Source organism: Thalassophryne amazonica, chromosome 1 (genome assembly GCF_902500255.1).
Source record: "Thalassophryne amazonica chromosome 1, fThaAma1.1, whole genome shotgun sequence".
Lineage (NCBI taxonomy): Eukaryota > Metazoa > Chordata > Actinopteri > Batrachoidiformes > Batrachoididae > Thalassophryne > Thalassophryne amazonica.
In genome coordinates this window covers 8,885,332-8,898,507 of record NC_047103.1, presented here as the reverse complement: position 1 = coordinate 8,898,507, position 13,176 = coordinate 8,885,332, and the positions used below count along the sequence as shown (strand labels likewise).

The 13,176-nt window shown below is 40.6% G+C and overlaps 1 protein-coding gene across 2 annotated transcripts in view; it reads left to right on the top strand.

The window, feature by feature from the left end:
* spag6 (sperm associated antigen 6) overlaps positions 1-3,818 on the top strand; it is a 28,445-nt gene extending 24,627 nt beyond the window's left edge. For both annotated transcript variants that reach the window (XM_034160528.1, XM_034160603.1), the window contains one exon: positions 3,740-3,818. In XM_034160528.1, the coding sequence (XP_034016419.1) occupies positions 3,740-3,803 (64 nt within the window). In that variant the 3' untranslated portion in view covers positions 3,804-3,818. The remainder of the gene's footprint in view (positions 1-3,739) is intronic.
* The last annotated feature ends 9,358 nt before the right edge of the window (positions 3,819-13,176 follow it).

Here is a 13,176-nt window from a genome sequence, read left to right as displayed (position 1 = left end):
GCAGGTTGCAGCACACGTCACCATTTTTTCAATGATGGCGCGGTCACCTTACTTTACCGAAGAAGAATGCACGATTATTATGCGGAGCTACGAGGAATTTAAATTAATGTTAAGGGGGAAATCGAACACATCGTCTGCCAATAAAGCAAGACAGGCTTGTTGGCAACGTATTGCTGATCGGGTAAATGCGTACATACAATTCAATTGTTCCCCAAATCTGTTACAGATGATTAACCTGTGGAATGTCTAATATGTGTAAAAAAATGACCTCCTTTCATTAATTACGCCCAGATGCAACATGATTCAGAAGTGGGCATAGGCCTACTAATAAATGTTAGGTTAATTTAATGTTTCCTAAATAGGCTACCTTGACTGTATGATTGCTATTCCTAATCCTGTCAATATTTCAGATGCAATAGCAGTGACAAACGCACCTGGCAGCAGGTGAAGATGAAATATAAAAACATCCTTCAGAACGGTAGGTTTATATTCATAGCTTGATAAGCCCCACTTCGCCTAATTAATGGACATGCATTAGACCTATTTTGATATTAGTAATTACCCGCGATTGCATAAAACCCTTCTTTGATTTGCATTGCGGATAAATGGCCAGGGAAAACGACAAATGCATCCAACAGTTTAGACAGAGCAAGTACTACCTTGCGAATCATACGACATACAGTATTCTTGCTCAGATGTTCAGCATCACCGATGGAATACATAAATTGTCCACTGGCAAAATAGGCACAAGGCACATTATCTGCTCGATCGTCGGGGCATTGCTACACTGTAAAAATGACTTGTTTTTACAGGAAAACGCTGGCAGCTGTGATTACCAGGGAATTCCTGTGAAACATACAGCAGCACAGTAGATAACATTACAGACATAATATGTACGAGGTCTGTTAGAAAAGTATCCGACCTTTTTATTTTTTCAAAAACCATATGGATTTGAATCACGTGTGATTGCATCAGACAAGCTTGAACCTTTGTGCGCATGTGTGAGTTTTTTCATGCCTGTCGGTTGCGTCATTCGCCTGTGAGCATGCTTTGTGTGAGCACTGGTCCACCCTCTCGTCATTTTTTTATTGCGAATAAATGTCTGAACGATTTGGAGCTTTGCTGCATCAATTTTTTTCCAGAAACTGTGAGAGACCTCCAGGTGGACACTTCGGAAAATTAATATGGCTTTCAGGGATGATTTTATGGGGATTATACAGATTAATAGTATAATAATACAGTGGAGCCGCTCCTCTTTCCATGACAAAAACTCCTGTAACAGTGGAATGTGCCGTTCATTTCTAACTGGACGCTGTTTTGATCCGGTATGTCGTCTGACTAGCACAGGAATTGTGAAAAGACGTGGACATCAGCACTTTTTCAGCACCTTAAGACAGAAGTGCGGAGGAGTTCCGCGCGTCGTGGTGGAGCCGCATGGCGCAAAGCAACGCCGTGATGAAGCCTTCCAGGACATGTTGGGGCATGTCCAGCTCATGCACAATCACAATTGGATAATCACACGACTGAAAAGCAACCGGAATCCATCTGAAATCCACCTGAAAGCTGTCCTGTGAGACCAACACCGAGGTGGTTTTGTCCCGCGTAATGAACGGCTCCGTGGCGCGTCCGTCCGCTTTTCTTTCCATGAAAAAAACTCCTGTAACAGTGGAATGTGCCGAAAAAGTGCTGATGTCCACGACTTCTGCCTTTTTGTGAAAGTCAGACGAGGTCCCGGATCAACAAAGCCTTCACGTTGGAAATGATCTGGTTGTTTCAGCGGGGTCTGAGCATGTCGATCGGCGTTGGGAGCGCACGCACTCTCAGCAGTTGTGGGCCATCCTTAAAGCGGCAGTAACACTCCTTAATCTGTATAATCCCCATAAAATCGTCCCTGAAAGCCATATTAATTTTCCGAACGGTGTCCACCTGGAGGTCTCTCACAGTTTCTGGAAAAAAATTGATGCAGCAAAGCTCCAAATCGTTTAGACATTTATTCGCAATAAAAAAATGACGAGAGGGGTGGACCAGTGCTCACACAAAGCCTGCTCACAGGCGAATGACGCAACCGACAGGCGTGAAAAAACTCACGCATGCGCACGAAGGTTCAAGCTTGTCTGATGCAATCACACGTGATTCAAATCCATATGGTTTTTGAAAAAAATAAAATGGTCGGATACTTTTCTAACAGACCTCGTATATGGATTTACAGTGAATGAACCACGGCTGACTCATTAAAAGAACTGTTAAATCTACAAACAAGAGCTCTCTTTTTTTGTACATTTAACTGCTGTATTTTTTACAGGAATTCCCTGGTAACCACAGCTGCCAGTGTTTTCCTGTAAAAACAACAGTCTTTTTTTACAGTGTACGATGGGTGATGTTACAGACTTCTGGCCCGATCAGCTGACAAAGATAACGAATTCCCTCGGCTGAGAATCTATATCTTTCATAGAGAATATTGTCCGGGTATGTCAGCGGATTCTGGTGATCTTTAAAAACCCTCGCCCTGCGGAGAGCCCCTCACAATTTGTGCCCCAATATCAAATGGATCATCCAGGTAGGCCAGCATTGTCTTCGGAGTCATTGAAGGTGGATGGACGGTACTTATAAAGGGAGTGGTTAAGCGAAAACCTCAAGCTAACCGAGAACATAACTTGCTCGGAGCAGTTTTGGCACACAGCATAAATTGCCATGGCAGTATACCTCGATCAAAACCTATCCACCTTTTGTAGTACGGGTTAACCGGGAAGTTACTCCACACGTCATCAACTTACTCCCGAAGTTACCCTGATAAGCCAGTAACCCCGCTTCGTAGTACAGGCCCCTGGTCTGTTGTGTGTTTGTGGCAGACTGGCTGTTGCTTGCTGATGATGTCATCAAGACATGATTGGCTGGTCAACGCAAGGAGCATTGTGGGTAGTGTAGTTCAGGTTAACTTTGGAAGTTACAGTGTCACCGTCCACTCTACACAGATGCAAAACCCTTCTAATTTTAACATTATTTTATTTCTGTGTGGCTAACTGGATAATTTCATCACCACGACTTGGTGGGAGAGAGGAGCTCTCACGTCGCAGCTGTGTTACGGAGGGACTTTTCTTCACCGTTTAGACACCGTTTTGGATAATCAGGACTCTTTGTGTGGATTATTTTTCTTCAGAGTTTAATGAATCCCACTAAAACTAACAGCTAAGAAATTATATTTAATATGTGTCTTTTACTCTGCCATTCAATGCATTAATGGATGTATTTCGGTTGTTTAAGCTGCAGGATTCAAAGCGTGTGAAAAAAGCAGAATCTTTTAGTTCATAAATGATAGTGTATCTAATACCGAGATCAACTCTGACTTCTAATACTGTGTTTTACTGCTTTTGAAAGGTGATGACAGTGTTTAGGGTCTTATTATGATTATTTTTTTATTCATTTATTTTTCATGTGTTCCGACAGTGTAATCTGATGTGGCCACATCTGAATCAATACTAAAAGTTATGGGTTATCTGTAATAAAGATACATTTTTTAGCAGTTTATCGGTTTAGCGTTATAAAAGATAACTTTTCAGTTAGCGGATTAATCATTATCAAAGCTAACTTTTTAGTTAGCTGTGCCCACCACTGTAGAGAGCTCACCAGGAGTGCTGAAAAAGCAAACTGATTACAGTCAGTCGGATTTAATATGAGAAGAACTGACAGATAATTCCATATAAAATACTGTAAGGTACTGACAGTTGGTCTGTTGTTCCAGGTACTACACGCCTGGCTACTCGGAGGCCCTGCTGAAGCTGTCAGAGAACTACCAGCCGCAGTAACAACGGTTAGCCACAGCAACTGTTAGCATCCGGATGTATGATTGTGATATTCACATGTAATCTAAAGCTTCATTAAAAAAGAAAAAGAAAAAAAAGGACATTCATTCATTCATCTTCTACCGCTTTGTCCAATTAAGGGTCGCGGGGGGGCTGGAGCCTATCCCAGCAGTCATAGGGCGTGAGGCGGGGTACACCCAGGACATGTTAATTAAAATTTGGATACAGCTAAATGATCTTATTGGCATCTTTGACACATCATCACAGAAATCACCTTTTTTTAGTCTCTTCTCCTCAATGTATAAACAAAGTGTGACACTAATTTGAAAAATATAATTTTGTCGTCGTGGGGCGCCTTGGGGCAACTGTTTGTTGTGATTTGGTGCTATATCACAGGGGGTCGTTTTGACCGTTGGGGTTTTACATAATTATTGTATGGCCTTGTCTTACAATATAAAGCGCTTTGGGGCAACTGTTTGTTGTGATTTGGCGCTATATAAAAAAATTGATTGATTGATTGATTGATATACAAATAAAATTGATTGATTGATCGTCATCCTGCATTTTGAGATGATAATCATTTGATTTGAATAATTTTACAAAAACACCCACCAGTGTCCAATTATTTATGGACCCCCGGTTTATATAAATTGTAAATCACGTGATTGTGCATTGTGATTGGTTGTCATGGCGATCAGTGCCCTGTACAAAACCAAAGACATACCTGAAAGGATGAAGTCACAGTGCCCTCTGGCGGCCATGACTCTTCACTGCGACTCAACTGCACGTGGCAGCTCGCTCTTTGTTTGCTCCGTGCACCTAATTTATAAAAAAAAAAGCTTTTTTTTAACTTCGTGTTGATCAGAGATAATGTAACTGTTGCACCTCGTAGCTCATTTCTTCAGAGGATGTTGCTCTTTGTGCCTCAGTAATCATCTTCGTAATAAACCACACAGTTCTCTCTCTGTGATTTGTTGTAATTAAGGGCACGTGTTGTCACAGTTTGCAGCAGAAAGTAAGTTTTCCTCCTCTCGCCTGCTGATTAAATACACCTGCAACAGGATCACGTGAGAACATAACAGGAAATACATGTTAAACAGGATATTTTCTCTGCAACTATGCCATTTCAAAATAAAACAACATAAACACATGCAATATCAGACTTCATAAAAACACATGCAAGACCATAAAAAAAGAAAACATGCTACTATAACTAAGGCAAAGCCTTGGACTGAACACTGACGTAGGTTGATGTAAATATATTGTGATGATTGTATGTGATACACCATAGTTCAAAATTACTTGAGTGTAGTGAAGGTCTTGAGATGAAGGTACTTTAAACAGACTGACATGATTTGTTAATGGCGGGGCTGGATCCAGAGTGAAAATCTGACAGATGCATTTTTGCCCAATGATAAAATAAAAATCATACGCATCTTGTTATTCAATAATCTTCATTCATTTATTCGGCTTTTTCTTATCGTACACCCACCCTGTGGAACGGTCTTCCTGTGACCGTAAGACAGTCGGAGTCCATGGACATTTTTAAGTCAAGACTTAAAGCCTGTTTTTATTCTTTCTTATGATTAGTTTTTATTTTTTATCTGTTTTATTCTTTTACTTCTGTTTTTAATTATGTATTTTAATTTTTGAATTTTTATTTATTTATTTTAATTTTTTTATGTTGAACTGTTCTATGTGAGGCACCTTGAGACGGCCTTTGTTGTGATTTGGCGCTTTATAAGCTGATTAAATAGAAATTGAACAACATTTTATTGAGTCTTAAAGTAAATAAATATGAAATTGGTCACTGGATCCTTGAACTTTGGACATAATAAACTCTACATGGTGGATCCTTGATCTCTGGACATAAATAGGAATAAACAATTCTGTAGTTTTTGTCAAAAGCTTTTCCTTTCAGGCATTATTGGCATGAATGTCTTTCCATATATCTGAGCTGAGCTCTTACACCTGCTGTGCTGCATGTCAGGAATTTGTAAAGAAATACAGCATGTCTCATTTTGGGAGGACAAAACGTTTAGTCGATTGTAGTTTCTTGTCTGTATTACGTTTGTAAGAGGTGTCATTTTATTTAAAGCGGCAATTCATTTTAAAGTTATTAATTCCGAGCGGACTCTGTCTCAGCGAGCGGCGCAGTGTTTGAAGCAACGGAACGGAGTGCGATTCTCAATTCTTCACTGCAACAAGACAAGAGTTCCAGTTAGTGACTTTAATACACACAAAAGTGACTCACGGTATTTTAATGGCTTTGAGAGGGGTTAAGAAGCGGACTTGCTGTTTCTGAAGAGCAGAAAATCAAAGAACCAACAAGCTAGTGGATCGAAGCATTGCTTCAATGGTTCACAGTTTAAAGTGGAGTCGCGCTGCAGAAACGATTGATTACAGACCCGCTGCAGACCAAACCCTGAATATCCCACTTTATTTGTACGTCCATATGACTCTGAAACTCAGAAAAATCCGTATAATTTACGGACAATCCGTATAGGTTGACATGTATGGTTGGAAAACCACCTAAAATGTAATTTCAGTCATCATAGAATGCCTTTCACACTATTGTCTGAAAACTATTTATAAACCACTCAACGTTTCTTGCTGAAATAAGCGCCCAATTTTCCTTGCACAACTTTTTTCCTGGATGCCATGATCATCGACTTGACTGGACTGACGCTATGTTTGTTTGATCCGGTTTGAATTTTCCTGTGTACACCTGCGTGGTGCATTGTGGGATCAAATCCAAAACTGTGTTCACTGCAGGGACACGTTCGGCACTATTCGGGATTATTCAAGTTTCTTTTTTTTTCCCCGATGATGAACGATGCGTAAAAAATCTGACCAATGCAACTGCATCGGTCCAGACTGGTCTGGATCCGGGCCTGAATGGCACATACATGTGGGGTTATTAAAGGTATTCATGAAAATACCGTTGCTAAGTAGAATATCAAGAACAGAAACTTCTGTATTCTTGAGATCGATAGATTTATTGAATGATCAATGTAATTTACAACAACAGTAAATAATATGTTTACGTCGCCGACATTAATGAGCAAAGCCCCTCACCATCTCACCATGTCATTTAAATACTTCAGACTTTTTTTTTCCAGTAAAATGGTTTTGGGGAGCATTAGCATGGCTGAAATCCTTCAGCTTCTGTTGAGCTTCCCCCCCAATCAAGGCCTTATTTTTCTTTATTTGCTTCTCACATGCCTGGAAGCTCCTCACTATCTCACCATGTCATTTAGGCCCTTCAGACTTTTTAACTAAAACCCTTGAACTTCTGCATTGGAATGGGAGGGGACACTAGCAGTGTTGCCACAGTTACTTTGAAAAAGTAATTTAATTACTGATTATTGCTTGAAAAAGTAATTTAGTTACTTTCTTGATTACTAAGTTTTAAAAGCAACTAAGTTAGATTACTAGTTACTTCATTAGGGACTTTCAGTAGCTGCCAACAACCACCCCCCTGCTAACTCAACATGAAACTGATAACCAGTTTTGCCAATATTAGGGATGGGTATTGATAAGATTTATCAATATCGATGCCATTATCAATTCTGCTTATCAATCAGATTCCTTATGGATAGGGTTGGGTATCAACAACCAATTCTTTTCAGGTATCGTTAAGAAATGATTCGATCCACCGACATCAATAGTCTTTTTGCTTAACGATTCCCTTATCGGTCCTTCAGAGCAGCTGTTGTTTTTGAGGGTGTTTGTCGGGAAAATGATCATTACTCTACATTGATTACAGACCCTGTAGCGGCTCTGTAATCAACTGCTTCTGCAGCGCGACTCCACTTTGAAGGTTGAACCAGTGAAGCAGTGCTTTGAACCGCTGCTTCATTGGTTCATTGCTTTGCCACTCTTCAGAAGGGGCAAGTCCGCTTCTTAACCCCTGTCAAAGCCATTAAAATATGTTGATCGTGAGTCACTTTTATGTGGATTAAAGTCACTAACTGGGACTCTTCTCTTGTTACAGTCAAGAAACGAGAATCATCCTCCGTTCCATTGCTCCAAACACTGCGCGGCTCTCTGCTGAGACAGAGTCCAGTCAGAATTAATAACTTCAAAGAGAATCGGCGTGTTAAATAAAATGACATCTCTTTCCAAACGTTGTAATACAGACAAACTACAATCCACTAAATGTTTTTTCCTCCCAAAATGAGACGTCCTGCGTTCTTTATGGATTACATCCTGACGTGCAGCACAGCACAGCTGCAAGAGCTCAGCTCAGAGGTATGGAAAGACATTCATGCCAATAATGTCTGAAAGGAAATGCTTTTGACAAAAACTCCAGATTGTTTATTTCTATTTACAGTAGTGTTCAGAATAATAGTAGTTCTATGTGACTAAAAAGATTAATCCAGGTTCTGCCACAGTGTCAAACAAAATCAGGTCTGGTGCTTGTTGTTATTCATTGGTTTAGAATAGTAGACCATTTTGTCAGATGCCAGCATGTTTGTACTCAGCCATCCCATCAAACCATCTACGATCCGCCTCATCCAACCTTGAATGGCGCCATATACAGTAGTGTTCAGAATAATAGTAGTGCTATGTGACTAAAAAGATTAATCCAGGTTTTTAGTATATTTCTTATTGTTACATGGGAAACAAGGTACCAGTAGATTCAGTAGATTCTCACAAATCCAACAAGACCAAGCATTCATGATATGCACACTCTTAAGGCTATGAAATTGGGCTATTAGTAAAAACAAAAAGTAGAAAAGGGGATGTTCACAATAATAGTAGCATCTGCTGTTGATGCTACAAACTCAAAACTATTATGTTCAAACTGCTTTTTTAGCAATCCTGTGAATCACTAAACTAGTATTTAGTTGTATAACCACAGTTTTTCATGATTTCTTCACATCTGCGAGGCATTATTTTTGTTGGTTTGGAACCAAGAATTTGCTCATTTACTAGTGTGCTTGGGGTCATTGTCTTGTTGAAACACCCATTTCAAGGGCATGTCCTCTTCAGCATAAGGCAACATGACCTCTTCAAGTATTTTGACATATCCAAACTGATCCATGCCATCCACTGCTGCCCTTGGACCCAAAAAGAACAATTTTACTCTCATCAGTCCACAAAATATTCCTCCATTTCTCTTTAGGCCAGTTGATGTGTTCTTTGGCAAATTGTAACCTCTTCTGCACGTCTTTTATTTAACAGAGGGACTTTGCGGGGGATTCTTGCAAATAAATTTGCTTCACACAGGCGTCTTCTAACTGTCACAGCACTTACAGGTAACACCAGACTGTCTTTGATCATCCTGGAGCTGATCAATGGGTGAGCCTTTGCCATTCTGGTTATTCTTCTATCCATTTTGATGGTTGTTTTCCATTTTCTTCCACACGTCTCTGGGTTTTTTGTCCATTTTAAAGCATTGGAGATCATTGTAGATGAACAGCCTAGAATTTTTTGCACCTGCGTATAGGTTTTCCCCTCTCCAATCAACTTTTTAATGAAACTACGCTGTTCTTCTGAACAATGTCTTGATCGTCCCATTTTCCTCAGGCTTTCAAAGAGAAAAGCATGTTCAACAGGTGCTAGCTTCATCATTAAATAAGGACCACCTGATTCACACCTGTTTGTTCCACAAAATTGACAAACTCACTGACTGAATGCCACACTACTATTATTGTGAACACCCCCTTTTCTACTTTTTTTTTTTTACTAATAGCCCAATTTCATAGCCTTAAGAGTGTGCATATCATGAATGCTTGGTCTTGTTGGATTTGTGAGAATCTACTGAATCTACTGGTACCTTGTTTCCCATGTAACAATAAGAAATATACTCAAAACCTGGATTAATCTTTTTAGTCACATAGCACTACTATTATTCTGAACACTACTGTATAGTCAGAGATCAAGGATCCACCATGTAGAGTTTATTATGTCCAGAGTTTAAGGATCCAGTGACCAATTTCATATTTATGTACTTTAAGACTCAATAAAATGTTGACAAAGAAAACCTGTAAAGCCTACTTTTAGTACACAGAAAATTCACAAGCGGTATCGATAAGGGAATCGTTAAGGAATCGGATCGATGAGCAGAATCGATAATGGTATCGATATCGATAAAATATTATCAATACCCATCCCTACTTATGGATTCCCTTACCAATACCTCCTTTGAATTTTCTTTGTACTAAAAGTAGGCTTTAGAGGTTTTCTATGTTAACATTTACTGAGTCTCAAAGTAAATAAATATGAAATTGGTCACAGTTTAAATGCTGCAATGCAGCCAAAGATTCACAGAAATAAAACACACATACAACAAATTTAAAACAGCACATTAAAACAAAACATGTCACAGCACCATGAGGTATTAAAACCCAGCTTAATGTTTGTTGTTGTTGTTTTTTTATTATTTAAATTGCTTGGGCAGTACTTACTTTGAAATCCCAGACACGTTTTTGGTCGGTCGTACATCCGGGTACCTCGTCTGTGAGGTTTTAGGAAAATGCTTAGTAACACTGGCGAGTCCTTCTTCTCAGTGTGGCTGTTGTTTCGACACTTTCCCTTGCTTGTCTTGTAAATTCCAATAAAGTACGAGAAAAAAAAAATAGTAACACCTGATTGACTCTGAACCAAACTGGAAGTGACGTTGTAGGCGATAGAGTCCCGCCCTCCCGGAGGATGAAACGGATGGTATTGCACAGCGCCCACATTCAAAATGGCAGTGCCCATGGGTTCCTCTAGGGGTCCTCATGGCGGATGACACGGATGGCCCAGCTGGATTTTTTTTTTTTTTTGTCATCACCTGAACATAGAAGGCCTCACTCAGTGTTCAGTATTACTTGCTTAACCATGTTTATCTCACCCAGTTTTGTGGGTTTTTTTGCTAACTGATCGCTCTTTTTCTTAGCTTTGCTTATCTCGGAAGTAGCTGGGCCACTGTAGAGTCTGATGACAATGCTGCTTCTTGACTGTAGATTTTGTTAATATTCAATCACTCGTCTCCACCTTGGTACTTCAGACGACAGCGCCAAGTCACTTAAAAACTAATTTTAAAACAAAAATAAGGAGTAAGGAAGGAAATTCGGAATGAGCACCGTATACCAGTCACAGATCAAACGGTCCCCCCCACCTCTAAAAACAAACTGGTCCGCCCTGCCTTCACTGTGCGTGCATCATTTGGGATCCCCAGCAGCTTGTCTGAGACTGAGTCTCAATGTTGAGAGTGGATAAGCGTATGAATGCATGTAACTATTTGTCTAGGAGGGGGCGCTGTTGCTTTAAGCTTATATACAGCTCCATGGCTTATAAGGGGACGTTACATCCTCTCTCTCTCTGTACTTGGCTCTCAGGGAGAGCAGCACTTTGTGAACTGTTCAATAAAAATATGTCGGGTTCAAGAGACAAATGTATGAACGTCTGCTCCTTCGTTAGAATTATTCCGCAGCGCAAGGTAGGCAGAAGAAAGAAGTCTACCTGTTAACTCTACACCCAAAGCGATCAAAGGAATAATGTGATTATTAACCACCAGATGACAAGGTAAAACCTCTTAACTCATTCTAAAGTCAGTTTTAAGCAGAAACTAGGCCGTTGTAAGCAGAGATGAGGCAATAATCGGTGAGTCGCCACTGACGCTTTGAAATGACGGAGGCGCAGTGAACGCATCAGGAGCAGCTCGTCTGTCTGCGGCGCTCTGATCGCTGCCTCGTCTTTTATTATGAAATAATGCTGAATGTATGCGGAAATGATTGCTGTACAAATGATTCAGATATCTGTCGCTGAGATAGATGACGACTGGAGAGCAGTTTGAAGCAGAAACGATAATACGTGAAAAAGTCGCAAAAAGTATTTAAAAGCTCAAAATAATAATGCACATGTCGGCGGGAAAGTAATAAACTACTCAGTAACCTTCAACAAGCAGCTGCATACTTTTACAAGTAAAAACATCCACCAGTGTTCAATCTGCGCTTTATTATTGGTTGTCATGGCGATCAGTGCGCTGTAACCAATAACCCACCGGTCACAGTGCCCCCTGCTTTGCAGCTGATTTGCGGACGATCTGTGAATGCATAACAAACACATCACGTAAACCCAAAGTGTGGCAGAAAGTGACATACCTGCCAGTCAGTGCCAAAGACGTAATAGCTGGTGCAATCCAGGACTTTTATTTAACACCAACAAAAGGAAGAGTAGCTGTTTATCCACAACTCACTCAAAAAAAAAAAGAAGAAAAACACCATCTCATACCCGGAGCGGCTTCCCCCCTCCTGCTCCCAAAAGTCATGAACAGTTAACCCTCGCATGACAACACTCTGTGATCAACTTGTCCAAGTCCAGCACTTGCTCCAGAGGCTGTATTGTTGGTGTGTATAGTGATGCCGACCGGCCTGAGTGCGCTTCTTTTATGACCGCGATGCAGATGCAGTGTTGCACGCGCAACACGTGCGCTATGCATTCATAATACACCCATAATACTGCCGTGATAATCTCAATGTGTCGGATCAGTTTCCTCACTACATGCGTAATATAACCGTGTTCATCATATATTCGCTATATACGTATTGTTGATACGAGGTCTGTGAGAAAAGTAACAGACCTTATTATTTTTTTCAAAAACTATATGGATTTGAATCACGTGTGATTACATCAGACATGCTTGAACCCTCGTGGGCATGCAAGAGTTTTTTCACGCCTGTCGGTTACATCATTCGCCTGTGGGCAGTCTTTGAGTGAGGAATGGCCCACCCTCTCATTGATTTTTTCATTGTTTAGGAATGGCTCAGAGACTGCTGCTTTGTTTGATAAAAATTTTTTCAAAAACTGTAAGGCACAACTGAGTGGACACCATTCGATAAATTCAGCTGGCTTTCGGTGAAAATTTTAACGGCTGATGAGAGATTTTGGTCTGTTAGTGTCGCTTTAAGGACGGCCCATGGCGCCTGATGCTGTTTCAAGCTGAAAACTTCTACATTTCATGCTCTGTTGACCCAGTAAGTCGTCAGAGAACAGAGAAGTTTCAGAAGAGGTCGGCATGAGGAGTTTATGCGGACATTCCACTGTTAAAGGAAATTTTGTAATGAAAGAACGTGCGGGTAGATTCGCATGTCGGGCCGGACCCGACCGCGGGGGGTCGCCACAGAAAAAACACCTCCGTTGGAAACCTTAACAGACAAGTTGGAACATGCCCAGCTGTTAAACAATTTCTCAGATACTCACTTGTTGAAAGCCATCAAAAGCCGCCTGAATTTTACAAATGGTTTTCAACACGGAGGTGTTTTTCCTGTCGCGGCGCAGACGGATTTGCGGCGTCGTCACGGAACTGACTCGGTGAATTTGCCCGCACGCTCTTTCATTACAAAATCTCCTTTAACAGTGGAATGTCCGGGTAAACTCCTAA